The 27,910-nt window shown below is 42.9% G+C and overlaps 1 protein-coding gene across 1 annotated transcript in view; it reads right to left on the bottom strand.

The window, feature by feature from the left end:
* Nucleotides 1-27,910, bottom strand: part of TFPI (tissue factor pathway inhibitor) — a 117,728-nt gene that overhangs the window by 37,056 nt on the left and 52,762 nt on the right. Inside the window, exon 7 of the mRNA XM_061612686.1 lies at nucleotides 8,340-8,462. Within this exon, the coding sequence (XP_061468670.1) occupies nucleotides 8,340-8,462 (123 nt within the window). The remainder of the gene's footprint in view (nucleotides 1-8,339; nucleotides 8,463-27,910) is intronic.

Raw genomic sequence — 27,910 nt, 5'->3', positions numbered from 1 at the left:
CAGAAGAAATCACACTGTTTCCCCACTGCAAATCCAAACTAACCCAATCATCTGATAATCTGAAAGGGAAGGAAAAAAGTCTTCACTCCGTATCTCTAGGGCTTGTAGATGCTTTGCTCTTATGCTTTTAGGTGGGTGTGTGAATTGTTCCCTTTTCCATGCCCACTCCCTCCTCCTCCCTTTGTTCATTTTCTTTCCTGCAACTTACAGTTGCTCTCCCCCGTTCTGCAATGCTTTTTTATGTTGCTGCAAATGGTGTCTTTATTTTCTTTCCTGCTCCTAACTTGTGCACAAAAGCATAACACTGCTCAAACAAAGACTTGTATTTCAGTTGTAGTGTAGCAGTGAAAAGACAAATAATCGCACTTCTGGGTTGTTTTTTAAAATGAAACTTACCGGTAGAACAAACTGAGCATGCTCAGTTGCCAGGTAATGAGAGGGAGTGGGAATGTTAAATTAGAGGGCGTGGTCTTTAGGAAACTGCATGACTGATGCAGTGTGGCTCAAGTGTGGCTAGAAAATACCGTGTTTGCAGCTGGCATTGAGCCCTTACTGTAGACGGTGCAAACAGAAAATGGAGGTAAAAACAGTGTCTTTAGCACAAAGTTATGCTCCCATGTGGATAAGCCCCCCCCACACCCCTCTTCCCTTCCACTTTTCTCTCCTCCTTTTTTTGTATAATTGCACCACACAACTAACAAAAACCAACATGTGGTGCTATTATAAAATAAAGATAAATGAATAAAAGTACAAATGGAAAAATATGTTGTTGAAGTTACAAGAGGGGAGGAAGGGAAAATTAGTAAAGTACCAATGGGCAGAAGCAAGCTCATGTGTGTGGCAGGACCCATCCACCTAGCCTGTTCTGGAAACAGATTGTCTGGCATAGATCTGGGAAAAATGGAGTTGGGTCTGGAGCAGGTAAGGCCCCTCTGATGTGGTATGGAGAAGCTGCCACTGAAATGATGGCGTAGAATCTAAATCCCACGTGGCACACACATATGAGAAACTAGAACAGGGGTGGGAAATGTGGGGCTCTCCAGTTATTGGTGAGCTCCAACTCCCATCATCCCCAGCATGGTCTGGGATGATGGAAGTTGTAGTCTAGGGCCCTAGATACCCCACCCCTGCACTAAAATAACTTGTTAAGATTAGATATTGGGTGAGGGATGGCAAATCATTCTTTTGGGCAGGGAAAAATCTTCCCTGGTGCCATTCAAAGGGTGACATTACAGAGTAAAGGAGCCCACGTAGCTACCAAATGCAGCAGCTTCATCGCTGCAAGAGATGGCAGAGCAATTAGTTAAAGACAGACAAATACATCCCAGAAAACCCACTGCTCCTGCCTCCACTATTTATCAAGTTCCGTCTCTTCCCCAGATAATTTTTTTGAAAATTTCCTCTGCCCCCTAGGGACTGAGTTTAAAATGGTGTTGCATGAAGGGGGCTGAGAAAGTGGGGCAGCACAACATCAGGAAAACTCATCTGCTGCGCTTGATATAGATGCCTGCAGTATATCCCTGCAATAATCTGCTATACTGAATGCAAGTCTATGGTTAGGGCTGCGCATATATTCTACAGGGTGGTGTAAGCAGGAAAAGCAAAATGTGGATTTGGTAGTGGATATAACAGTCCATATCCTGAGCTTTTTAATAGCAAGTTTCTAGTCCTTGTGTCTGTGAAAATTAAGGCTGTTCTGAACACTCATTCCTTTCACCATGGAGGCTAAAAGAAGCGCTGGCAGAATGGCTGAAATGGTTCCTAAAAATACTTGTGCTTTGTTCCTGTTTGCAGTTAACTTTCTCTGGGTGCACTATTTCCCCATGACTAACAGAAGCAGAATAAAGTATGCAGAATAAAGGCAATCGATGTAAATATGCTTTTTTGCATACATTTGCACAGGTTTCCTGTATTTGTTTTCCGTAGGGCAGATTTTTTTAAAAAAAAATTCTGCACAATCCGTTGGATCCAGACTAAGCTAGTTGAAATTAGCTCCCATTGTAATCACCAGAATTTACGTCATGGCTAACTCAATGGGACCTAAATTCAACTAATTTATAGCAGAATCCTAGGTACATCTACTTAGAGGTAAGTCACACAGACTTCAATCACTTTATCCCAGGTAAGAAAGTATAGGATTGCAGCCTTAGTCTGGATCCAATCAAAGACTAATGTAATTTCCCACAATTCTGTTGAATGAGCGAAGGAAAAGTGGGTTCAACATTGTTTTCGAAGATGCTAACATTTCTGGGCCACTTTACAACTTAAACATTTAGCAATGTACCAGCTTTAACTCTATAGAACATGGGGGGGGGGAACCTGAGACCCGTCAGATGTTGTAGGACTCCAACTCCCATCAAACACAGCAAGCATAACCAGTCAGGGAGGATAAGAGTTGTAGTTCAGCAGCATCTGGATGACCACAGGTTAGCCACTCCTGCTGCAGAATATCAAGCAGACACCCATTTTTATTTTTATTTTTAACCTCACAGTTCAGAAAAATTGGAGGGAGCCACAGCAACTCCTGGCTTTTCATAACATATAGGAGATTAAAAACAGAAAAAATGTGTAATTCAATTATGAAAGTAGATTACATCATTTGTAGATACTCCCAGATTATTATACAGTGCTCTGTAGAACGGAACTCACATCAAATCAAGTCAAATTATTATGCTTAGGATCATTAGTCACTGAAAACATGGTAAGTGGTGCAGTGATAAATGTTAAAGTGCAAGAGTTCATCATGGCAGCACCCATAGACACCCCAACAAGGGCATCCCACCAAGAAGAATCCATAGTCACATCTCCAAGGACAGTCCTTCCAAAAATGCTATATAAGGCCCAGCTGCCGGTCATAGAATAGGAAGCTGCCTCATTCCTTGGCTTCCTGTGTGCTAATAGGTCACAAACAACCGTAAAACCTGAAAACTTCATTATCACCTCATTCCCATCCCAGAGGAAGGGTGAGTCCAGCAATTACCCTGGTGCCCTGGCAGATGACATCATTGCTCTTGCTCTAAAAAAAGTTCCAGAGTTGAACTTCCTTGTGTCCCTCCCACCACTATATCACTGACTATACACAAAACAGCTCATAAAATATAATATAGAGTGCATTCTATTAGAATTTATCACAGAATGCCAAAACTAGGCTTCACATGTGACTTTTGCAAAAAGCAGTCTTGCATCTCCTCTCAATTTTGATAATGCCTAATACAATAAAACAATACATGCCAGCCAAACTAAATTTCTTTCCAGAATATGACAGCAGTTTAATTCTCCAGTTAAGCCTAAATGCACATCCATTTGTGTACAATTGGTTTTAAATAGGAACAAATGGCTTCAAATGGGAAGAATTCAGTACTCATTTCTGTGGTCTGTTCTTCTGTTGGCTAGAGTGAAATGTTTCTTTTATAGGTAGGGCTCTTATTTATATAGATTCTGTACTGTTGTAATTGGGTGACTCTTTCTAAATACTTTTTGTTGATGAACATTATCAAGGGAAAACAGCTTGTCACATGAAGAGAAAATGGGTTTCTTTTCTGTCCCTTCCATCAGTTTGATTTGACAACTTGCCACCCACGCACGAACACTCTGCTGAAAGCTTTTCCTGTTAGAGGAGCTGAATCTTCAAACTGTGATGCTAGTACTTCACGGGCTTTCACATTTACAAGGAGGAGGCATTTCAAAAAGTGCTGCACTCTTGTAAAATAATAACATAGTAAGAGCCTGCTGGATCAGGCCAGTGGCCCATCCTGTTCTCACAGTGACCAGAGGTTCCTGCTGTGACTTATTCCCTTTGGGAAATGTGTCTGGAAGGATAAAGGTTGCTGAACATACCTAGTACTCCAGGGCTCTTATAACATACAAAGTGATGTGTGCACAGGAGTTTTTAAAAACAAACCATGCATATTATTGGGCTTTATCCTTTGTACCAGGGTTCAGTTCCCCCTCAGCCATGAAGCTCTCTGGGTGACCTTGGGCCAGTAACAGCCTCTCAGCCTAATCTACCACACAATAACCACAGGACTGTTGTGAAGACAAAGTTGAGAGGGTGGGAACCATGCTTGTACGCCACCTTCGTCTCCTTGGAGGAAAGGTAGGATATAAATGGAATAATAAATAAATAAATAAATAAATAAATAAATGTATGTTAGGGGTGACAGGGAGAGAAAGAAGAGATAGACTTCCTCAAGCCCTTCAGAGCATAGAGTTCATATTGTGAATGGGGGGGGTATTAGGTTGGAGGAATGGGAGCCATAGGGTTAAAAAACTACTTCTGCTATACATTGATACCATGGACTGCGAAAAAGACAAATAATTGGGTGCTAGAACAAATTAAACCAGAACTGTCACTAGAAGCTAAAATCATGAAACTGAGGTTATCATACTTTGGACACATCATGAGAAGACCTGATTCACTAGAAAATACCATAATGCTTGGAAAAACAGAAGGGAGTAGAAAAAGAGGAAGGCCAAACAAGAGATGGATTGATTCCATAAAGGAAGCCACAGACCTGAACTTACAAGATCTGGACAGGGTGGTTCACAACAGATGCTCTTGGAGGTAGCTGATCCATAGGGTCGCCATAAGTTGTAGTTGCCTTGAAGGCACATAACAACAAACAACTGCTATACAGGAATGCCTTAGGAGAAAGGAAAGGAAAGGTTCTCATTCTCCAGAACACTCCACCTAAAATGTTTAGGTTTAGTGGTTGAGCCCTCTAGCATTTTATGGCACAGCTGGAGAAGGCCTCAGAGGGAGGAAGTAAAAACAAGTGTATTTTATCCTTTTCGGCTTCCTGGAGCTCCCTTCCTCTCTGAGTAGGGTTGACAGGTCAGAAACATCCCCAACCCTGAGTTTTCAGGGGCAGGTCCTAGTGATGTCATGGAGCAAGCCCTAGTGATGTCACGGGGACAGGCCCTAGTGATGTCATGGAGGTGGGTCCTAGTCATGTCATTAAGCATGATGCATTAAGCATCAACCAAAGTTGTTTGGAGCATACCACTCAAACCAGAAAAAAAATTCTCTGACGGGGAATTAAGATTGAAATCTTCCCTGGTCCAGCTGAAGTGACAGGATCATTCACTCTCACCTGCTTAGGAAGCCTAGGTAGGAAACATTTAATCTAGCCTACTTGCTTCTGGCAAGGAGGGTTTGTCCTCAGGCCAGGCCAGTCACCAGAAGCCAATTGTAGGAAGAAGGGAGCCTAGTGTTGTGGAGATGTTAGAGGGGTGTATTCTTTATGGAAGCCCCCAAAGCCTGCAGTTTTAAGCACATTTACTGCCTGTGCCCCATGGAACTCAACAGGACTAACTTCTCAGTAGATATGGCTAGGGTTGTGTTGTTGCTAAGGTTTCACTAGGGATCCTCTGCAAAGATATTGATATCAAAGCAGTGTTGGCAACCCTCTGCCTGGAATGCCCTGCTTCCTTTTTAACGTCGCTGTTCCAAACTTGTTTACAAACTTGACCCTTCACTGCAGAGGGAGGTATGAGAAATGAGTAAAAGTTAAGAAGCTTCTCTACCCTTTTCTGCCTACCCTGTGGGCTGCTATAAACTCACTTTGACAGTCAACCCAATTCCAGTGAGTAATAACGAACAGAGAGAAAACAGACATAATTTGATCTACCTTCACAGGAAGTAGCTATGGGAACAACAGCAACTGAAGCCACACTTCCCAGTATGTCAGTTCTCTTTTACCACTATTGGGCAAGAAATGCAAACAACAAGATGCATCATCAGTGGGTTTAAGGGGGTTGAGCTGAGCGCATGGAACTCCTGTTGTTGCTTCTATGGATGTAAGGGAGTGAGGTCAGAGGTAAATGAAAAGCAAATGGAAAAACAAAAACAAAAGACAGTGATGATTTCCTAAATGCAATACCATACCAACCACAACAATTCCTATGAGTAAGGCAGAAAACAGCATCCCACAACTAGTCAGGGTTCCTAACCCAAAAATCAAAACTTAAAAAACCTGGTAGCCAGTCAGCCAAGGTCACAGAAACCCCATGCAGCACAATGTGACCTGGAGGCTGCAGTTAGTGCAGAATGCTGTAGCACGATTGCTGACATGAGTGAGACCCTATCAGCACATAATACCTCTTCTCTGAAATCTGTACGGGTTGCTGATTTGCTACCAGACCAAGTTCAATGTGTGCTTTTCATGTTACAGGTGCCACATAGTACTTGTTCTGCTCTTGTAAGAAATCAATTATTTATTGTGGCAGCACCTACACTTTGGAACTCCCTGCCCATTGACATTAGGCAGGCACCTTCAATGTACTCTTTTCAGCACCTGCTGAAAACATGTTTTATTTAGGCAAGCCTACCCAGGCATGTAGAAATTACTATGTTTTTTATCTGTTTTTAATTCATTGTTGGTTTTATTATTTTGAATGTTTTTAAATATCTGTCTTTAACTGATTTTGCCACCAATGTTATTGTTTTAATTCCTTCTGTAAACTGCTTTGAGGTTTTTTTTACAATAAAGTGGTATATAAATGTTGTAAATAAAATACATAAACAAATTTCAGAGTCACTGTGGCCCTTGGGTCTCTTTCCACTTTTAGGAACAAAAGAATCTACCTTATACCAACACAGCCTATTTGGTACCATCTAGCTCAGTGCTGACAACATGGAGTAGCATTTGCTCTCCAGGATTCCAGGCAATAGTCTTTTCCAGAAATTGGATTTTGGACCTTTGCATGTAAAGCACATGCCCTACCATTGAGCTACAGCCCTTACTCTGTTTAAAAAAGTATTTTTTAAAAATGGTTCTTGTCAATTCAGTAATGAATCAACAGCATACCTAGGGCAGGTCCACACCATTCATTTAAAGTACATTCAAACACATTTGAAGCACATGAATCCCACCACAGAATCATGGGAACTGTAATTTGTTAAGGGTAGTGGGGACTATAACTGTGAGGGGGAAGCTATACTTCCCAGGATTCTTTGGGGGAAGTCATGCACTTTGAGGGCAAGTTGAATGTGTTTTAAATGTATTGTGTGGATCTACTTCATAAACTTTGCCTGCATGTAAATCATTTTAATTATTATTATTTAAATAGAAATCAGCGACAAAGTTTACTGGGTGACCATGGGCTACTCACTATCTCTCAGCTTAAAGTGCCCCTCAGAGTGAAACAACAGAGGGGGGCCATGACAATCCCAAGGATTAGGGCACATTGAAAATGTAGAGGAAATAATGTACAACCACAGTGTGAAATCAGATACTTACTGGGACGTAGTATGAAGAAATATTTACTGTATATACGCATGACTGTCAAAGATGTTTTTTATTCACACAACCTGTAAAGATATTTATGGTGCAATCCTATGCAGGCTTACTCAGAAGCAAGTCCCAATGTATTCAGTGGGGCTTACTCAAACGGGGAAGCCTGCACAGAACTGCAACCTCAAGTGATAAGGAACTTCACTCACCCAACCCAAAATTCAGAATCATGCCACTTGAAGCTGTTTTGCAACTGTTTTATACTTGTTTTATGGTTATTGGATTTTAAATGGATTTATTTATTGTTGTGGGCTGCCTTGGTTTGCAATTGGCAACCCTACTTCACAGGGTTGTTGGAAAGACTCCATGCACACACACACTCCATACACATGTATTTTTACACAGATGTAAAATCCCATATAATAGTTTATTGTCAAAACCAGTTGGTAATTGTAGAACATTTTTTAAAAATTAAATCAGTATTAGTTTCCTACAAAATAAAAGCAGTGACACCTAGGTAAGCCCTGCCTAATTGCTTTAAAAATAGGATTGGGTGGGGGGAGAGAAAGATTTACAACACAAACACAATCCTTTGCTATGTTCATTCAAATGTCCAATTGATTTACAGCACAAGCCTAACCATGTCTACTCAAAAGTAAGACCTACTGAATTCAATGGGGTTTACTCCTGGTATGAGTGATTGGCATTGCAGCTTTACTCCCAAAAAGCGAGTATAGGATTAAAGCATATTGGGAAGGTTTTCAAAAAGGCTATGAATTAGACAAATAAACTGCCCTCTGTGACTGCCCAGGAAAATTTAAACTTGTTTGACTCCTCATAATTAGAAAAGTATAACACATTGCAATCATAAGCTACATGTACACTTTTTAAATTTCTGTTCAAAAATTATTTGAAATATAATATGCTATTTTTATGAGTAATTTTAAAAAACCCTGCATATAATATAATCATAACTGAAATTGTTTACAGTAAACAATTGTCTACCTAGTTTTTTTCTTATGCACTGACTATGTTCTGCCAAATAGGGGCATTTTATCTCAATGCCCCTGTAGCTTCTGATAACAAATAAGTCAAATCTCTTACCAACAACATGTACATAATCCTCCCCATCCGCTGAAGTTGCAGTCCCATGACAAGGAACATAGCTGGAGAGAAGATATAAGACGGCAGCTAGGAATACATCCATTCTCATTCTACTTGCTTTTCCTGAATAAGCAAAAGAAAACACAGTGCATAGGTGCAAGAAGCACTTAAGTCTCAAATTTGCTTTGAAACATCATGGTTTGTTTGAATGGCCTTGGACAAATCATTGACTTGCAGCTTAGCCTGAATTATTCCACAGGATGGCAATGATGATAATTCAGGGAGGATAATTGAGGGGTGAGGAACCAATGGTCCTCCAGATGTTTGGCCAATGGTCAGGGATGATGGAGTCCAGCAACATCTGGAGGGCTGTAGGTTCCCCATCCCTGGGATATATAAAGATAACTAAAGACTCAAAGAGCTTCAAGCTCTAAGACGTGCTATACTCTTGTAAAATAATAAGAACATAAGAAGAGGTTGCTGGATCAGGCCAGCGGCCCATCTAGTCCAGCATCCTATTCTCACTGTGACCAACCAAATACCCACCAGGTATTTCTGTTCTGGCTGGATCTTATTCCTCTTTTCTACAATTGCAGCAACAATAATTATACAAAGGCATTGTCCTCAGAATGTTTACACTTGTCTACATAATAGACAACGTCCTCAGAAACACGTGATCAAATTTTACATGAGAAACCATTGCAACTTGGAAGGCAATGGTTATTTTTTTTTTATTGCTCACTCCAACCAGGCTGGGAGAAGTGTCTCCCATCCACCTGAGTCAGCACTCCATAACAGCAGGAGTGATACTAGGAGAGAAGGCAAGGAGGGAGATTTGACGTCTTATTCTCCACCAGTGTGGGGGAGAGGATTCCCCTGCCCTGAGCCTGTAACTAATGCAGGTGGGTCCATCCATCCTCCCAGAAGATGGAGAGAAGGGTTGAGTTAACAAGGCATGTGCCCTGAAAATATAGTGCCTATATTTAAGTCAGGGGTTGAACACAAAACTTGCTGAAATTTGTCTCCATAACTGAAAGCTTTGCTGTCATTGAAAGTTTGTCCTCGATTCTGCCCATGCAGCAACACGTTTGTGTACTACATCAGACAATAACACAATTTACAGAGCAAACCTAGCTTTGACTAGGCAGCAGCAAAGCATGACGGAGCAGCGTAGCCACCTCCACACCTACAGCCCTGCTATGCTGCTCCATGCTGCCAGCCTGGAGCTGGTGTGGCAAATAGGTCCAAACTGACATCAGTGGGTCTGGCTCAGGATCCATCAGATCCCGGGCCAGCTCACCTCCTCCTCTTCCTCCTCCCTTGGAATGCCCTGTTTGGTACTTTTTCTAGTTACGGCCGCTGGGAATTCCTGTACTTCTGCTCTCCTGCACTTTCAGCAGACATAATAGAGAGGCTCCATGCCAGAGCAGTGATACCAGCATCACTGTGTGGGTGGAGGTTGATGGGATTGTTTGGGTCTGGACTGAGGGCAGGGCCGGCTCCAGGCATGCGGGAGCCCTTGGGCATCAGCTTGCCCTGGCCCCCCGGTGTGTGTGTGCACGCGCATATGCGTGTGTGTGCACGCGCATATGCGTGTGTGTGCCCCCCACCCCCCCACAGCCCCCCTTACCTGTCTGGGCATTAGCATTGCCCTTAATGAAGATGGCGGCTGTGGCTTCCATAAGGGGAATGAAGCCTCCACCGCCATCTTTGTTGATGGCACACGTGTGTGCTACTCGCACACATCTCTGCCATCAGCTAAGATGGTGGCAGTGGCTTCAGTACCTTAGGGAAGCTGCGGCTGCCATCTTCATTAAGGGCAATGATAAAAAGCTGGCTGACAGGTAAGTGGGAGGCGTGGGGGGTGCAGATCGCATGGGGGATGGCGGAGGGCCCCTCAGGGGCTCCTGCAGCTCTGGGGCACTCGGGCCAGTGCCCAACCTGGCCACCCTTTAGAACCGGCCCTGGCTGAGGGAGACCTCTACAGCATCCGAACTCCTGCTGCATGGCATATTGGAGATTAGGATTGCAGCCTTGGCCCTCATATGTATTTCTTCTGCTATGGGAAGTTCAGCCTACACTTAGTTCAGCCACATGATGAACCACCAGTTTTATCTTTTAGTCAGCCACATTTAATTTTAATGTCATGGTGGGACTGTTTGGACTTGTGATCTGAAATAATCCCGATGGAAGGGCCAAAAACAGACAAACAAAAGCCCAGAGCCTTTTGTCTTGCATGACAACAATCCCTCCGCCAAACACAAATGCACTGAAGTGTTTTGTAGCTCAGTGTATTTTCCTTACCAGAATAAGGATGGCTTTTGGAGATAATCTCTCCACCCCCTGCCCCCCAAACTATAACTAGCTTGATGCCAAAAAAAGTTCAAAACCTTTCACACATAAAAATGGTTTGCGGCAAAATGGTTAAAGTGTCAGAGACTGTTGTGATAATGCATGACTCAGTGTTTCTTTGCGTAAATGAGATTCTGATGGGAGTTGTCGTCCAACTTCATCTGGAGTGAGTGACATTGGCTGTTTCTACCCTAAAACACATTGATTTAGTTGACACCATGCAATTATCACACTTATGCACTATGTTACAATTTCAAACATTGTCCTGCATCCACTTATTCACTTGACATGGACTGCCCTACTTCCCCGTATCTACAATAATTACTTTGGGAAGTACTTCAGGGCTGTTTCTTTTATCTGACTGCACCATTCCTAGGATGAGCTTTGAAACCTATGAATAGCAAGCCCTGAGCCACTGGAATGCTGCTAATGCAAAGCCCTCAGAATGGCACTTTCTCCATTTTTATTTTTATTTTAAATACAGGATGGGACAAAAAAATGACAAATGTTATTTCTTTCCCTCCTTTCCAGGTATGAATTTGGCTAAGCTTCTTTGTAGATGGCTGGATCAAACTCGAGTCTGGACCTTCCATTGGGGAGAGGGAGGCGACTGCCATGTTGGAGGCTCATTCACATGGGAGCTGAACTCTGTTTTAAAGACAAAGCTTTTCCCATCGCGATAGAATTTAAAGGTTTACACTTCTTACCATATACGAGCACTCAATCCGCTGTTTTACGTTCATACTGAAGGGAAAGGGTCAATTACGCAGCTTCCTAATAACCACACCCTCTTAAGGTTAAACTATCACTTCATTTGGTTACCTTGGCAACCGAGCATGCTGTTTGTTCCAGAGTAAGTTTCATTAAAAAAAAATAAAAATCCTCAAGTGCTATTGTTTGTATTTTCAGAATCGGGCAGAAATACAAATATGTGTTTGAATGAGTTATGCTTTTTTGCACACGTTAGGGGGGAAAGGAAAAAAATACTTTTTGCAGCAGGCTTGCAGAACAGGAGGCAGCAGGAAATGACATAACAAAGGGAGGAGAAGGGAGTGCAAGTGGACTCACCAAAGCATTGGAGGGAAGTGTCTACAAGCCTCTAGAGATGTGAAGCACAGACGGTTTTTCCTTCCTTTTTCGGATTAAAATTGGATTGATTTGTTGCAGAGTAAAAGGGGAAAGCAGCAAGATGCCTTCCTTTTGCCTCCTATTCATGTAAACTGTGCAAATTAAACAGGCATGCAAGTAGAACCCATCTCACATTAAATCGCCATGTGAACCGGTACAATAGAGGGTGTTGCCCCATCACCAGCATTGAACTGGCACAGATATACACTGAATTGCCTAGACCAGGGGTGGTTAACCAGTGGCTCTTCCAATGCTGTTGGGCTTCAACTCCTATCAGCCTGAGCCAGAGCTTGGAAAAGTTACTTTTTTGAACTACAACCATCAGCCCAATCCAGTGGCCATGCTGGCTGGGGCTGATGGGAGTTGTAGTTCAAAAAAGTAACTTTTCCAAGCTCTGCCCTGAGCCAGCATGGCCAATGGCCAGGGATGGTGGGAGTTGTAGTTCCAACATCTGAAGGGCCATGTGTTCTCCATCCCTGATCTAGACAATATCTGAAATAGGCTTCCTACACCTTATAGGTGCACTCCCCTATGACATTTACTCCCCAATCTCCCCTCACTCCTATTTTTTTTCCTCCTGTACTTCCTGATGTTCAGTAACACTTATTGCAGTCAATTTCTGAGCACACTATGCAATCAGAACATACATCTGCAAATACCAATTTATTTGGATGAGTTATTTTGCATAATTTCAATTCTCTGACTGAAGAACTTTGAGGGTTTTTAAACTTGGAATTCTAGACTGCTTCTCTGCAAACCTACAAGTAGTTTCAAGTATCCTATTTCTGTGTGTGTTTTACATACTTTGCTCACAATTTCTCACAAAGAAGTTTTAGTCATAGAGTAAATGACTTGATCAAATGTCTAGACCACATTGCTAATGTTAAATCCTTTGACACCAACCTGATTGAACTACTAGAATGTAAGATTATCTTCTTTTCTATGGGAGTCCGAAACACTGTTTCAAGATTTCTCTTGTGTTAGCTCTGAGTTCAAAAGAAATCTTCTGGGATCAAATATTCCTAAGAATTTAATTAGGAACAGAATTGAACAGTCCTCTAATGGAACACTGTATTATGTTAATGTTAATGACTCTTTTATATTAGAAGAACATATGTTTAAAGGAAACTACTCCCTAGGAGATTTCTGATTATAACTTGCAGAGATCATTAGTCTTGCAACTTAAGAAAGAGAAGCAGATAATGAAAAAAAAATGTTGGTGAGCAGCAATAAAAAAATGTGAAAAATTTCCTGAACATTAATGGATTAGATCCAACAGCGATTACAAGGAACAGGATTTTATGGAGAAAACTGCCGTTTTCAAAAGAAACATTTCTGCCCATGAAAGTTGCACAATATTTTTATTCCCTTGAAATGGATACCTTGTTGGGAGAGGAGTGGGAGAGATAACTAATTCCTAGAAATTAGTATTAGTATTTGGCACATTGCACAAGCTAGTACAGAAACCTCTTTTTCTCTCACTTTATGTATCTCAAATTCTTACACCACAGGGGCAGAGAGGTGAGGACTCCAGAGATAAATTCCTCTCACTTGTCTCATGTACTGTAGTACTGCTCAAACTAGAATCTACATTAAATACTGCAAAAAACATGGGTTTAAAAACAACGTTTATTCTTACTTGGCCTAATTCTGTATCTTTGAATCTCTTATCACCTAGAGCCAGAAATGGGGAAACCTTTTTAGGCTGAGGGCCACATTCCCTCATGGACAACCTTCTGGGAGCCATATACCAGCGGTGGATGGGACCAGAGGCAAACATGGGAGGAACAATTGGCATGACTAACCTTTGGACAACTGCAGTTAAGGGACAAAATAAAACACAGAGACATCAGCTTGGGTTGAACAAGGGCCACTTTATTAAATTACAGCAAGAAAAAACCCAATTTAAAGTGACCTGCAGAGGGAAGCCTAGGTGCGGGAACTGTCTATGAGCAAGTGGCTTGCCAAACAGCTCTCGGGCGACCAGCCCCTGTTGGGGTAAGGGCAAGCCCATCTGCTTACCCCTTACCCTGACCACACCTTGTAGGTGAGTAGGGGGGCCTTCCCACGTCATCCCCACCTGGGGCTGAATAACCCCTGGGTAGATGAGATGAGTTGGCCCCAAAGGCAGCCCATATACTGTCCTCCAGCTGCATAGCCATGACAGACAGGCCTCCGGAACCGCCAATCACCTCCAAAGGTGCCTAAGGGGGCCACCTAGCTGTCCTTAACTATTCCCTTCCCGCACCTTTCCGCTACCAGTGCTATAACGAACTGCCCTGAGAGGGCATTAACCTTTCTGTCAAGTAGCCAATTAGCCAAAACCACCTATTAATAACAACGCCCCATAACCTGATTCCCTCCTCCTCCCATAGTGTGGAGCAGGCAAAAAACCTGCCCGCCAACAAGGGTGGGCAGGATAAAAATTCCTACTCAGCCCCAAAGCGACCCCTAGGCACACCATAAAAGAGGGAGGGCAGGGTGGGCATCGCAGCTGCAAGAGGAAGGTAGGAGGGGTGGCTGGGCTTAAATAAGCCCAGCCGCTTCGCCCCTAAGGTCTGCTGCATTGCGCTTGCATCATAGACGCGACGTGCAACTTTGCCTTCATTCAAGATGGAGGCAGCAGCTTCGTCCCAACCTGCAATTGTGCCCAGCCTGCCAGCTACGCGGCAAGCAGGGTGTTATTAAACTACATTCCAGCCACACAAAACGAAGAGGGTTTTACACACACACACACACTCCTCTCTCCATCCAGGCAAGCAAGAGGCATCATCACAGTCAGAGCTTGGAAGATTACTTTTTAAAAGTAATAAATTACAGTTACAGTTACATGGCCCCCCAAAAGTAGTAATTACCGTTACAATTACAATTGCTCTGAAAGTAACTGATTACTTTACTTTTACTCAAAAGTAATTGCTACAATTACATTTTAGTTACTTTTTAAAATAAAATTGCCTACAAGGTGCTGGCCTTGGCTGCTGCACATCTAAGTAGCCTAAAAAGCATTAAAAATAAGCACACACACAGAGGGTAGTAGTATATATATATTTTATCCATAAGATTAACAGAATGGCATAAAATCTCACATCCCCTCACCCCACCCCAGCAATGATACCCCAACACACATATGTTTTGTATATATATATATATTGTCTCCAGCTCTTTTCTCCTTCCACTCCTGTCAATTTTTAAACAATTGTTTTCTCCACCCCGTCTCACTCTCCACCTCCTCCCTTGTCGCCTCCTAAGCACCCATAGAGCATGAAGGAAGAACAACGCTGCACAGAAGCCCAATTTGAAGCACATGATTTTTATTCACAAATCAGAGGAGCAGAAGACTTCCCCTGCTCCCCCCCCAAGTAATGCGCAAAAGTAATGCTGGAAACATTACAATTACTCCTCAAAAGTAATGAAGTTACTACTCGTTCTATTACTAGCAAAATGTAATGAAGTTACCCACTCGTTACTCAAAAAAGTAATAAATTACAAGTAATTCGTTACTTGTAACTAGTTACTTCCAAGCTGTGATCACAGTTCAAGGAGTCATCCCAGCCAGGCAAAAGCACTTCAGGGTGTGGAGTAAGGCTGATGAGGAGGGGAGGGGGCATGGCCTAGGGAGAGTCCTAAGGGCTGGAGAAAGAGATGTGAAGTGTCCCACCCCTGCTAGAGGCTTCAGTCCATGGTTTAGCGTTATATGAGCGAGCCTTCATTTCAGGTTCTCTCTTGCCTTACCTTTTCCCAGCGTATGCTCAGAATTGTAAACCACAGTCTGACTGTGGCTTGCAGTTCTTATTTGCAGGCTATGGTTTCCACCAATCATCCTTTGTCCAGTTTGGATGTAAACACAAGATATTGTTTGTTCTCAAAGCAGAAATCAGGAGGTTGCAACAGGATGAGGGAGTGGCCGATGAGAGAGTATAAGCCCAAGTCTTGCTCACATAACACTATGGTTTAGGGTTACATCAAAACCAGCTAATTGGGTTGTCCTTTCTCTTGTCAGACCTACACAAAATTCCAAGTTGTCCAAAATTTTTGGATATTGTCAAATGTTGGAATTTGACTAAAGGATGCCAAGTAAGACAAACTAATTGCATTGTTTGTCTCTTGAGGCAGTATAAAAATAGCAAATGAACTGTGAAGCAACTGCAGTCTTTTTCTGAAATATTTAGTGTGTTTGCTGTGCAATCTTAAACCATAATCCTGAACACTTCTTCCTGGAAGCACATCCCATTGCAATTTGCAAACAAAATGTGTGGATTTGCAAACAGTTGTGCTTAGTAATAATGGAGTGTTATCATATTTTCATGTACCATTTAAAATCCATGGCAGTCAGGGATTAAGGTTGCATAGATTTGCATCACAAGGTGGTAAGAGGCAGAATGGAAGCATTCAGATAATAACTGCCAAGCATGGCACACTTTCTTTCAAACATGTTTGTTGCTTACCCAGGTAAATTCTGGGCCAGCCAGATGTCAATGCAATCCCAGCCCTCATCTATCTCCTTTTGGGTGAAACAGTGTAGAAATTTAGCATTGACAAGGAGATTGCCCTTATTGCATTGTTTCCACATCTTAGTTTGTAAACAACATGTACAGATATTTCTAAAAAGACAAAAAACACATATTCATTTGGGTGTGTGCTTAGTTACATGCACTGAAAGCATTCCTTTGCAGCCTTGTGGGGTCAAACCTTTAGAACTCCTTTCTTTCATGCAACTTTGTGCAGGTCTGATTTCCATAGCAACCACTAGCTTTTAAAAGCCTCTCCCCCCCTTAGGTTTTTATGTGCATCCTATTGGATAGATTGGAAAGCAAAAGAAAAGGCAGCATATTGATCATGAGCCAACAACAGACAGACTTAGCAAATGTCACTGAATGATACTGAATTGTGTCCCTCCCCTCTCTATTCCATTTCCTGTGCTGTCACTTTGAATGAGTCACTTTTGTGGCTGCAGCACAAAGGAAAAGATATGGTAAAAGGGCAAACAGAAAGCAGATAAGGGATGGAATTACAGGACAAAAGGCTGAAGTTATCACAAATACAATTTAAGTTAAAGATTTTTAAAGGGTCTGTGTAGACCACAATTCTAGCTTAATTCCTCTTAAAAATTTTTTTAGCAAACATTGCTTTAGTAGTCATGCTTTATCATTAAAAAAATATTATGCTACTGTGCTGTTGCAAAGCTTTCATAGGAGAACTTAAACTGGTACAAAGAGCTGCAGCCAGAGTATTAAAGGGGTTGTTACAGGCTGCCAGTTTGTTTCCGGTCACAATTCAAAGTGCTGGTTTTGACCTTTAAAGCCCTATACGGCCCAGGTCCAGACTATTTGTCAGACCGTATCTCCCTATATGAGCTTGCCTGTTGGCAGGTAAAGACTTTTGTATTCCGACAGGCTTTTGGGATAGAAGGTGTTTAGGATTGGGCTTTACAAGGCTTGTTTTATTGTTTTATATTATTATTTGTGTTATTTTAAATTGTTTCTAGATTTTTAAGTGCCTTTCACGGTTTTAAGGTTGTACATAGTTTAATTGTATTTTAATTGTATGTTTTTCTATGTTTTTAACTACATGTAGTTCTATTTGTAAGCTGCCCTGAGTTCCAGTTTGGAAAAAGGGCAGGGTAAAAATAAAGTTTCAATTCAATTCAACTTGTATCCATAAACACAAGAAAAGATAAGCCTGCTTGAGACACCATATGTATGACTGAATGCATATTTGGATCAGGGGTAATGCAGTTGGTGGTGCCCTTGCACTCATAGAAGGGCTTTTGACCCATGAGAGGTGTCTGTTAAGTGAAGAGGAAGGGAATTTCCCCCCCAGATTTCTCCTCTTTCTGTTACCCCCAGTATCTCTCTCTCACACACACAAGAATCACCTCCAGGAAGTTGTGGAACCCAGAACAGGGTGGAAGGTGGCATGGGTGTGTGTGAGTAGCTGCAGGGAGAATCCTGTATCATCCTGCCCATGCCTTATCATGTTCAGAGGAGGTTCTCCTCTGCATACCACTGATGGGTATCTGCATCATCATCATTATTTATTGCCCGCCCTTCACCAATAGGTCCCAGGGTGGGTTACAAAATCGAAAATACAATATTAAAAAGAATTAAAACACATTTTAGTCAGAAGAATGAATGAACTTATGTGATGACACAAGAGGGAGTCCTCTCAGTGGTGGCACCCCATTGGTGGATAATCCTCCCCTTAGAAGTGCCCTTGGCAATGACACGTGCACCAATTCTGGCGCTTACTCATTTCCCCAGGCATTTTTAGGGTTTTAGAGTACAGTATTAGTCAGTTGATGATAGACAACCAGCTTTGTGGTTTTACTTGCTCCTGCTGTTTAAAATATTTTATTGATGTGTTTTATGTATTCTGTTTTTTTGGATCCTACCCTGGGATCCATTGAGATGAAAGGCAGGCTATCAAGAGCCTTCATAACATAACAGTAAATACTGTATAAGAAAAACAGCCGTCAATCAATACAGTTAAGTTCATTGAGGGAGAACCTTTCACTGAATAGCTATAAACCACACAGACATTGAAAGAGCTTCCTGGCTTTTAATTCAAACCTATTTTTTTGTTTTTGGTTTGAGTTAGTGGTCACTAATTAGCACCGTGAACTGTGTCATGCCTTTCAAGACTGCTTTGCAATTTGGTGGGATAGTATCTCTTTAAAAAGCAGTTGTTCTTCTCCCTCTTATTCTTCTTCTCTTTCTCCATCTTTATGAATCGGTGCATAAAGAATGCATTTTTGATCATACACTAGGACTTATTTTAATTTTCTGAATTAGTACAGAATAATAGTGTTTATGTTTTGAGACGGTATTTGTATTGTTGTGATGGTTATCTCTTTATTATTTCCAGTTTAGGCTGGTGTAATAGAGAGACCTGTCCCCAGCAATGTGGAAGATGTGATAGGAAGTAGGGCTGGATGAATTTCCCCTCTTAGAAATCCTAATTGTCTTGCTGTTAACAGAAACCACAGTATCATTGTGACTGAACATTCACCATATTCCCAACTTCCCATAACTTTGATTTTCGCGCATGTGTACATTAAAAAGTGGGACTTCGGAACATGTTGGGAGTATTCTCCCATCATGGCACATGGCACGCTGCCAATGCATCCCAACGCTCCCTTCTTTGATTGGCTGGATTCCCGTGTACCTGTGTTTACATCCTGCAACCGTTTTTTAAAAACTGTGATGGAACGGAGCCAAAGGGAGCAGCTGAGGCTGCTGATAGCAGCAAGGCCCAGTGCAGGAGGAAGAAGCTGCAGTGCAGTAAGTGTTGTGGATTGTGCACCGAAATTAGGAAGATCACAGTTTCCTTCAGCAAGGCAAGAGTTACAGCAATCAGCATCTGAGCATGTGCAAATATGTCAGTGCTTACACTTAGTCATGCTGAATGTGGATGCACACACATTAACTTGTGTGCATCCACATTCACATAAATAATCTTAGTTTGAATTATGATATTGGGGGGAAGGACATCGCTGAGTGGCAAAGCATCTGCTTTGCATGCAGATGGTCCCAAGTTCAATCCCCGGCATCTCCAGATAGGGCTGGGAGAGACTCCTGCCTGAAACTCTGGAGAGCTGCTGCCAATCAGTGCAGATGGTACTGAGCTAGATGGACCCATGGTTTGAATCAGTATAAGGCCACTTCCTGTGTTCCTAATGTTATAGTTCCCAAGAGAGAGAGAGAGAGAGAGAGAGAGAGAGACCTAGGTTTGCTACATATCCAGTCATTCAACTGTTGGAACTGGCCAATTGCAAGTTTTGGCAGCATCACTACTGAGAAGTATTATTCAGGGTAGGGTGCTGGGCCAGGTCTGTTGAGCCCCCCCCCGAATCTTAAATTCATAGTTGACAAAAGCAAGGCATACATAGCTTACATGTGCATTTATATCATTTGATTTCTCTACACTTGGGTACCATGCGCTTGATGAATGATATGGCTGAAGGTGCGTGAATGAAATCTACAGGAAAGAGGTTGTGTTTGATGTGACTTCAAGAGATGTTTTCTCTGTGGGGTTATCTGTGATGGCACAGGCAAGTCACCACTTCATATCCCTTTGTGAAACAGGCATCAGGAAATAACTAAGGAGAAAAGGCGGCTTTTGTTCTGAAGCAGACAGCGTTGCTTGCTGGTAATTCATCAGCACTGGTTAAATATTAGACTGAACTTAGTTTGACTTCAAAAAGCTTGCAGCATCCATTCAAGGGTTTCTGTTTCTACTTGGAACTAATGTTTGAGTTCTGAAAGCAAGTGTTTCTGCGTGTATTTCTTTACTCCCTAGAGATTTGGTTTTAAAGAAACAAGGCCAGACTAAAAGAGTTAGGGAAATGACATACAGATGGTACAATAATCAGTGCCTGACAAGAGGATATTGCAACAGGAAGTCTTGCTTCCAACTCTAAGATGTAATGGAGAAAACGCTGGAGCTGGAAGTAGCTTTCGACATGAATTTGCCATTTTAAAAGTTCATATACTCTAGTATGGATATATGGATAGAAATGCCCATATCAGAGAAACGTAGGAAGCTGCCTCATACCGAGTTAGACCACTGGCCACACTGACTAGCAGCAACTCTCCAGGGTTCTAGATAGGGATCTTTCCCAGTTCTACCTGGAGATGCTGGGGAGTGAAACCGGGACCGTCTTCATGCAAAGAATGTGCTCTGGCATTGAGCTATAGCCACTGAGCGACAGCCATCTCAAGAACCTATTTCTTTTTGTTTGGGGTAAGACACTTACAGGTAATTTGCCACTGAAATGCAACTGCTTTTTGAAGGTGTGTTAACAGAACCAGCGTGTTGTATACTTAGATGTATGATGAAAACAGGGACATAGGAAGCTGCCTTATGCTCAGGCCATTGGTCCATCTAGCTCAGTATTGTCTACCCTGACTTGCAGCGACTCTCCTGGATTTCAGGAAGAGGACAATGCCAGCCCTACTTGGAGTTGCTGGGGATTGAAGTTGGGACCTTCTGAACACCAGACAGATGCTCTACCACTGAGCTACAGCCTTGCTCTCAATTACAGCACATTGACCCCCAAAAAGTGAACATCAACAGCTGTCCTTCCTTTGTTAAATCTGTTTTCCCCTTAAAACAGCAGGGTAATGATTTCAGAGACATTTTTGTAGCTGCCATTGAACATGTTTAGGATGAAAAACTTGTAGGAATTGATACAGGATTAGGATTCTTCCGGGACAATTTATTCTTTATATTTTTTCAGTGCCCCTGCTCCTCTTTTGTCCCATATTGCAGTAATAATAACTAAATAAATATTTATTTAGGTGTTATTGTACCTGTACTCTGGAACTGCCTACCTATTTACATTAGGCAGGCTCCCTATATTGCTTTAGACACTTGCATAAAACCTTTTGGTTCCAGCAAGCCTATCTAGACACACTATTTGGTTAATTGTATTGGTTTTAACATTTTGTTAATTTTATCTTTATTTTTAATTATTATGATTACATAAGTATATATTTGTTTTTAAATGGTTTATAGATTTTACATCATCAGACGGTGATGGGCTTTCCTTCTGTCTGTCTCCTCTACCTTTGTCTGTAAAATATTTGGGAAAAGAACACAGATCTTCACATTTATTCTGTTTTAGGTTTATGACCAATTTATGGAGCACTGAACCATCATATTGTATGGCCTCTCGCTATGACTTACTTCCTTTTTTGTAATCTCCAGTCTTGTAAGTCATGCTTATTTACATTGTTCGTGCCAGGTATTCTATTATGAATTATTTCCAGTACATGCCAAGGGCAGCAGCAATTAGTCATTTAGATTTTGGCACCTGGAACCACCCACTCCACCCTGGATCCGGTCCCAAATTAGTTTGCAGGCGGGGCTAATGTTTTATTTATTTATTTATTTACTATTTGATTTATATCCCGCCCTTCCTCCCAGCAGGAGCCCAGGGTGGCAAACAAAAGCAATAAAAACACTTTAAAACATCATAAAAACAGACTTTAAAATACATTAAAACAAAACATCTTTAAAAATAGTTTTTAAAAAGTTTTTCAGACATCTTAAAAAAGGTTAAAAACATATTGTTTTTTAAAAAAGATTTAAAAACATATTGAAAAGCAATTCCAACACAGACACAGACTGGGATAAGGTCTCAACTTAAAAGGCTTGTTGAAAGAGGAAGGTCTTCAATAGGCACTGAAAAGATAACAGAGATGGTGCCTGTCTAATATTTAAGGGGAGGGAATTCCACAGGGTAGGTGCTGCCACACTAAATGTCCATTTCCTATGTTATGCGAACGGACCTCCTGATAAGATGGTTTCTGCAGGAGGCGCTCACCTGCAGAGTGAAGTGATCGACTGGGTATATAATGGATAAGACGGTCTTTCAGATATCTTGGTCCCAAGCTGTTATAGGGCTTTGTACACCTAGAATCTTGAACTTGGCCTGGTAGCAAATGGGCAACTAGTGCAATTCTTTCAGCAGCAGAGTTACATGTTGGCGATACCCTGCCCCAGTGAGCAGTCTTGCCACTGCATTTTGCACCAGTTGCAGCTTCTGGACCAACCTCAAGGACAGCCCAACATAGAGCACATTACAGTAATTGAGCCTAGAGGTTACCAGTGCATGGACAACAGAGGTCAAGCTATCCCGGTCCAGAAACAGCCACAGCTGTCTTACGAGCCAAAGCTGGTAAAAGGCACTCTAGACTAAGGTCACCTGGGCCTCTAGCAACAAAGACGGATCAAGGAGCAATCCCAGACTACAGACTTGCTCTTTCAGAGGAAGTACAACCCCATCCAAAGCAGGCAACTGACCAATTATTTGAACTTGGGAACCACCAGCCCACAGCACCTCTGTCTTGCTAGGATTCAGACTCAGTTTATTGGCCCTCATCCAGCCCACCAATGAGTCCACGAACCAGTCCAGGGCTTGCATGGCCTCTCCCAATTCAGATGTTAAAGAGAAATAGAGCTGGGTATTACCAACATGCTGCTGACACCTCGCCCCAAATATCCTGATGACCTCTCCTAAGGGCTTCATATAGATGTTAAACAGCATGGGGGACAAGATGGTACCCTGCAGGACCCCTGAGCACAATTGCCAGGGGGCTGAAAGACAATCACCCAATGCTATTTTCTGAAAATGACCTTGGAGATAGGATCGGAACCACTGTAAAACAGTGCCTCCAATACCCATCTCGCCAAATCGGCCCAGAAGGATACCATGGTGAATGCTATCAAAAGCCGCTGAGAGCTCAAGTAAGTGTAACAGGGTTGCACTCCCCTTGTCCTTCTCCCAATAAAGGTCATCTGTCAGGGCAACCAAGGCTGATTCAGTCCCATAACCAGGCCTGAACCCACTGAAATGGGTCAAGAGTACTTGCAATTGCTGTGCTACAACCCTCTCAATCACCTTCCCTAAGAAGTGGGTATTTGTGACTGGTCGGTAATTGTTACAGACCAATGGGTCCAGGTTGGGCTTTTTCAGGAATGGTCAGATCACTGCCTCTTTCAGGGGATCCACTCGGTCAACCCCCCTTGGCAAGCTTTATTAAGCCAAGAAGGGCAAGGGTGAGAAGACATGTTGCTGGCGGCATCATCATACGCACCTTGTCTACATCATCAGGCCACATCAACTGAAACCGTTCCCAAGAGGTTGCAGCAGATGTTACACTGGACACCTCATTGGGGACTACAGTAGATGTGGAGGGGGCATCAAGACTGCTACGGGGGCGAGCAACTTTACCCTCAAAGTGCCTTGCAAACAATTCACAGCGGGCCTCTAAAGGGTCTAAAACTCAATTTCCTGATGTCAACAGACCCCTGACAATACGGAAAAGCTCCACTGGACAGCTAAATGAGGATGCGATGGTGGCAGAGAAGTGGGCCTTCTTCGCCGCCCTCACCGCCACACAATAGACATGGTTATGATGTTTTACTCGTGCCTGATCAGCCTCACAGCACATCTTTCACCACTTGCGCTCTAGCCATTGTCCAGCCTGTCCCATTGCCCTTAACTCACTGGTTTACCAAGGTACAAACTGGGCTCCACAATGCCGGAAAGGGCACTCGGGAGCAACTGTGTCAAGAGCCCAATGCGCCTCGCTGTTCCACAGCATGACAAGGGCTTCAACAGGGTCACCTACTCTATCTACTGGGATCTCCCCCAGGGCATTCAGGAATCCTGTGGATTCCATTAGTCTCCAGGGGCAGACCATTTTAATCTGTTCACCACCCCTGTAGGGAAGGATCGGAGCCATAAGTCTAAACTTCACTAGGAAGTGGTCTGACCATGACAATGGGGTGACATCCACCCCTTCATCTCTGGACCACCCCTTCCTCCATCTGGAGCAAAAACCAAGTCAAGGGTGTGCCCTGCCCTATGCATCAGACCAGTGACAACTTGAGACAGCCCCATGGTCATCATGGAGGTCATGAAGTCCCGAGCTGGATCACTACAGGCAGCCTCAGCGTGGACATTGAAATCACCCAGGACTATCGTTCTGGGCTCCTCCAATACCACAGCTGAGCTGGCCTCCACCGGATCAGTCAGAGAAGCTGCCAGGCAGCAGGGTTGATGGTACACCAACAGCAACCTAGTTTACTGTCTCCTTGGCCCTACACCAGGTGCAGGCCCTCACAGCCAGCTTCAAGACAGAGAGGTTTCCTGGTGACAGAGATGGAAATTCTGTAGACCACAGCTCCCCCCCCCCCCGGTCCCTGCAGCCTGTGCTAGTGTTGCACCGAGTATCCAGGTGGGCAAAACTGGGTCAGATCAACTCCTCCCAGCTCACCCACCCAGGTCTCGGTAATGCACACCAAATCAGCACCTTCATCCACGAACAAATCATGGATGAGTATGGTTTTATTGTGTACCGATCTGGCGTTAAACAACACACACAGGCCAGTGGGCACAGCAGATGAGCAATGAGAGGAGTGGCAGCTAGGAACAAGGCGTAGATAGCATTGCCCTCATCTTCTATGGTAATTCATCACCTCCCCATGGCTATACTTCCCTCTACCAGTGATCACCGAAATTGGGGTGGCATCACCCATGTCCCTCCTTAGTAAGACTCCTCCTAAACACCTGATATGGGCCCAACAAGAGCCCACCAACAAAACCTACCTGAGCCAATTATCCCAGTAGGCCTCTACGAGAATTATTTTTCACACGAGGCACATCTACTCCCGTTCTGTCTCACACCCAGAAAGGGCCTGGGTGTTTGGGCAACGTTTTAAGGGAGAGTTGGGGGAAGGAGATGTTGCATCTCCTTCCCCTGGAGCAAGAACAAGGGGGTTCAATTCTGTGGGATCAGAAAAGTTGCTTGTTAAGCAGCACCCTTGTACCATGAAGGATCCATTCCCTTGCTCAACAGCTTTTCCCAGGAAGAAGGTAGGTCTTCTTAGCAGGTTTTCCCCTTCTCCTTCTTTCCTGATGCCCACCCCCAACAGCCTCAGATTGCTCTGGGCTGCCTGACCCAAACCACAGCGATCTGGAGCTGTCTCAACCTGACTCGACCAATACCTGGAACCCCCCAAATTGGTCTGATTCATTTCACACCTCAGCTGAATCTGGGACTCAGCCCTATTTGGAACTTCATTCATTGCATATCAGGCAGGCACTGCCTCTATAATAATTGTGAAGCATATTGAGGACCTTCCTTTTTCAACATGCTTATTAAGTGGAGACCTTTATCCCAGTCTGTATCTGTGTTCAGTCAGAAATTGGCTTTATATTTGGAATTGTTTTTAATTGTTTTACATATGGAACTGTTTTTCATTGTTAATGTTTTTACTGTGAAATCACTTTGAGAAATTTTATGGGAAGCGACTCATAAATGGGATGAAATAAATAAATAAACACAGACATGTCCATAGCCAGAAGTATTGCAGGAGGGGGAGGCTAAAAGCACATGGAGTAGACAGCTTAGGGAAATCATGGCAGCACAGCCAGAAGCTACTACAGGTAGCCTAAGTTCTGTGGGTTGCATCAGCAGACCCACTGAAACCAATGGTTAATCATGGCCATGTATTTATTTATTTATGTATGTATATCCTGCCCTTCCTCCCAGCAGAAGCCTATTTCAGTGGTTCTACACTGAGTATGACTTAACTGGATAAAGACCAATATGTTTAAAATTGTATTTTGTTATTAATGTTTAATATAATGTAACTATGTTTTTTGAACATCCACAAATAAATGCATAGTTATTGCCCCAATGAAATTCCACTCCATTATTCTAGAAGACAAATTTAATTCTTGATATACCGTTGTATAGAATGCTGCCTTTACACTTCTCCTCATTTCAACAATAAGGAGATTTGTGTTTGTTTTCTAATGAGTGCTGAAAATCCAGGGGAAAGGACTTCAATATTCCTGAGGAAGCCAAGCTCCCACCCCCATGACTATGGTCCTGTATTAAGTCTACTAAGAACCAAACTAGATAATGGAGATTCAGGATCAGATTTCACAGGGCATTTCAGAGTCAATGATAATGGGAAACTATGGCTCAATAAACCTGAAAAACGTCTGCTCTAGGGGTGGAGAATCTTCAGATGCTGCTGGACTACAACTCCCATAACCCCTGACCATTAGCTGTGCTTGCTGGGGTTGATGGGAGTTGGAGTCCAAGTTGGACTATCCAACAGCATCTGGAGGGCCACCAGCTACTCATCCTTGTTCTGTTCCACTGTGTGGGCAAAGGGAGGTAGGAGCATGCAGGTACCATGCTGTTTCTTGACCATGGTTCATTAGAGGAAGACTGCTACATCTAAATAGTCTCACTATTTCATTTTTTAAAATAGGCGAATTAAAAAGCAGCTTGGGGAGGGCAATTTGGATTTGGGCTATGGTGCTGACAGAAGGGGCAGTTTAGCCCTCCCACGTTGCTATTTGCTCCATTGGGAAAAGCATAGCTCTTCAAGGACCAGAATATATATGAAACTTTTATCTAACATGTCAAACAGCAGCTACTTTTTGCCAAAATACTCATGAAAATTCTTCAGCATTTTAGTGCAAATTTCTCCTAATAAACACATTAGTTTTTACTAATGTAAACATTTCGGCAAGCAATGTCTCCCAATATAATGCATTTTGTATGTTATTTTCACAAATATATTTATTTTGTATGCATGCTTTAATCTAGTTTATGAGTTTATGTAAACATTGGTTGGAGAACTGCATCACAACATTGAGATAAGTGTGGATTCTGAAGGATGGATGTGTGTAGGTTCTCATATTGCTTTGGAAGGTGTGAATATGATAAATTCAGCTTTAAATGCAAGCTGACTCTCCCCCCATCCTTACTTCTAAGTAGACTTACATAGGCTTACTTGGCATGTGAACCAATCCTTACTTGTCTCTAAATCAGGGATGGGGAACATGTGGCATGCCAGATGCTGCCGGACGACAGCTCTCATCATCCCTGACCGTTGCCCATGTTGGATGGGGCTAATAGAAGTTGGAGTCCAAGTACATCTGGAGGGCTACAGGTTCCCCAGCCCTGCTCCAAATGATTGCCTTTATAAACTTGTCCATAACAGGTATGTATAAAACTGGGCTGCTCCCTCTCTTGAGCCCCAGTCCAATCCTTTCTATATTGTATTGCTTTTAAAGCATGGAGAGCCAAGATGGCACCCTGCAGATGTTGTGAAACTACAGCTCCCATCAACCTCAGGCAAAACAGTCAAGGATGATGGGAGTTGTACTCCAGCAACATCTGGAGGGCACCCAGTGGCTACCCATGCCTTAAAGCAGCTTTTCCCAACCTTTGAGTCCCAAGATATTGCTGAACTACAATTCCCATCATTTCTGACCATTGGCCATGCTGGCTGGGGCTGATGGGAGTTGTAGTCCAACAACATCTGGGGACCCAAAGGTTGGGAAAGGCTGCCTTAAAGTGTGCACGTAGTTGCCAGAATAACTCCTTTCCCCCAATGGCTTTTCTTTAAACTGCTTTTTCAGGAGTTTATCATAGTGCTGAATGTTTATCAAGGCTGGAATCCCAGGAGCGCTTACATGAGGGATTACACCAGAGAGCCTTATTTCTGAGCAGTATATGCTTTAGGATTGTGCTGCATGGGCAGAGCTAAGGAAATGA

Source organism: Rhineura floridana, chromosome 2 (genome assembly GCF_030035675.1).
Source record: "Rhineura floridana isolate rRhiFlo1 chromosome 2, rRhiFlo1.hap2, whole genome shotgun sequence".
NCBI lineage: Eukaryota > Metazoa > Chordata > Lepidosauria > Squamata > Rhineuridae > Rhineura > Rhineura floridana.
This window is presented reverse-complemented; position numbering and strand designations above follow the sequence as displayed.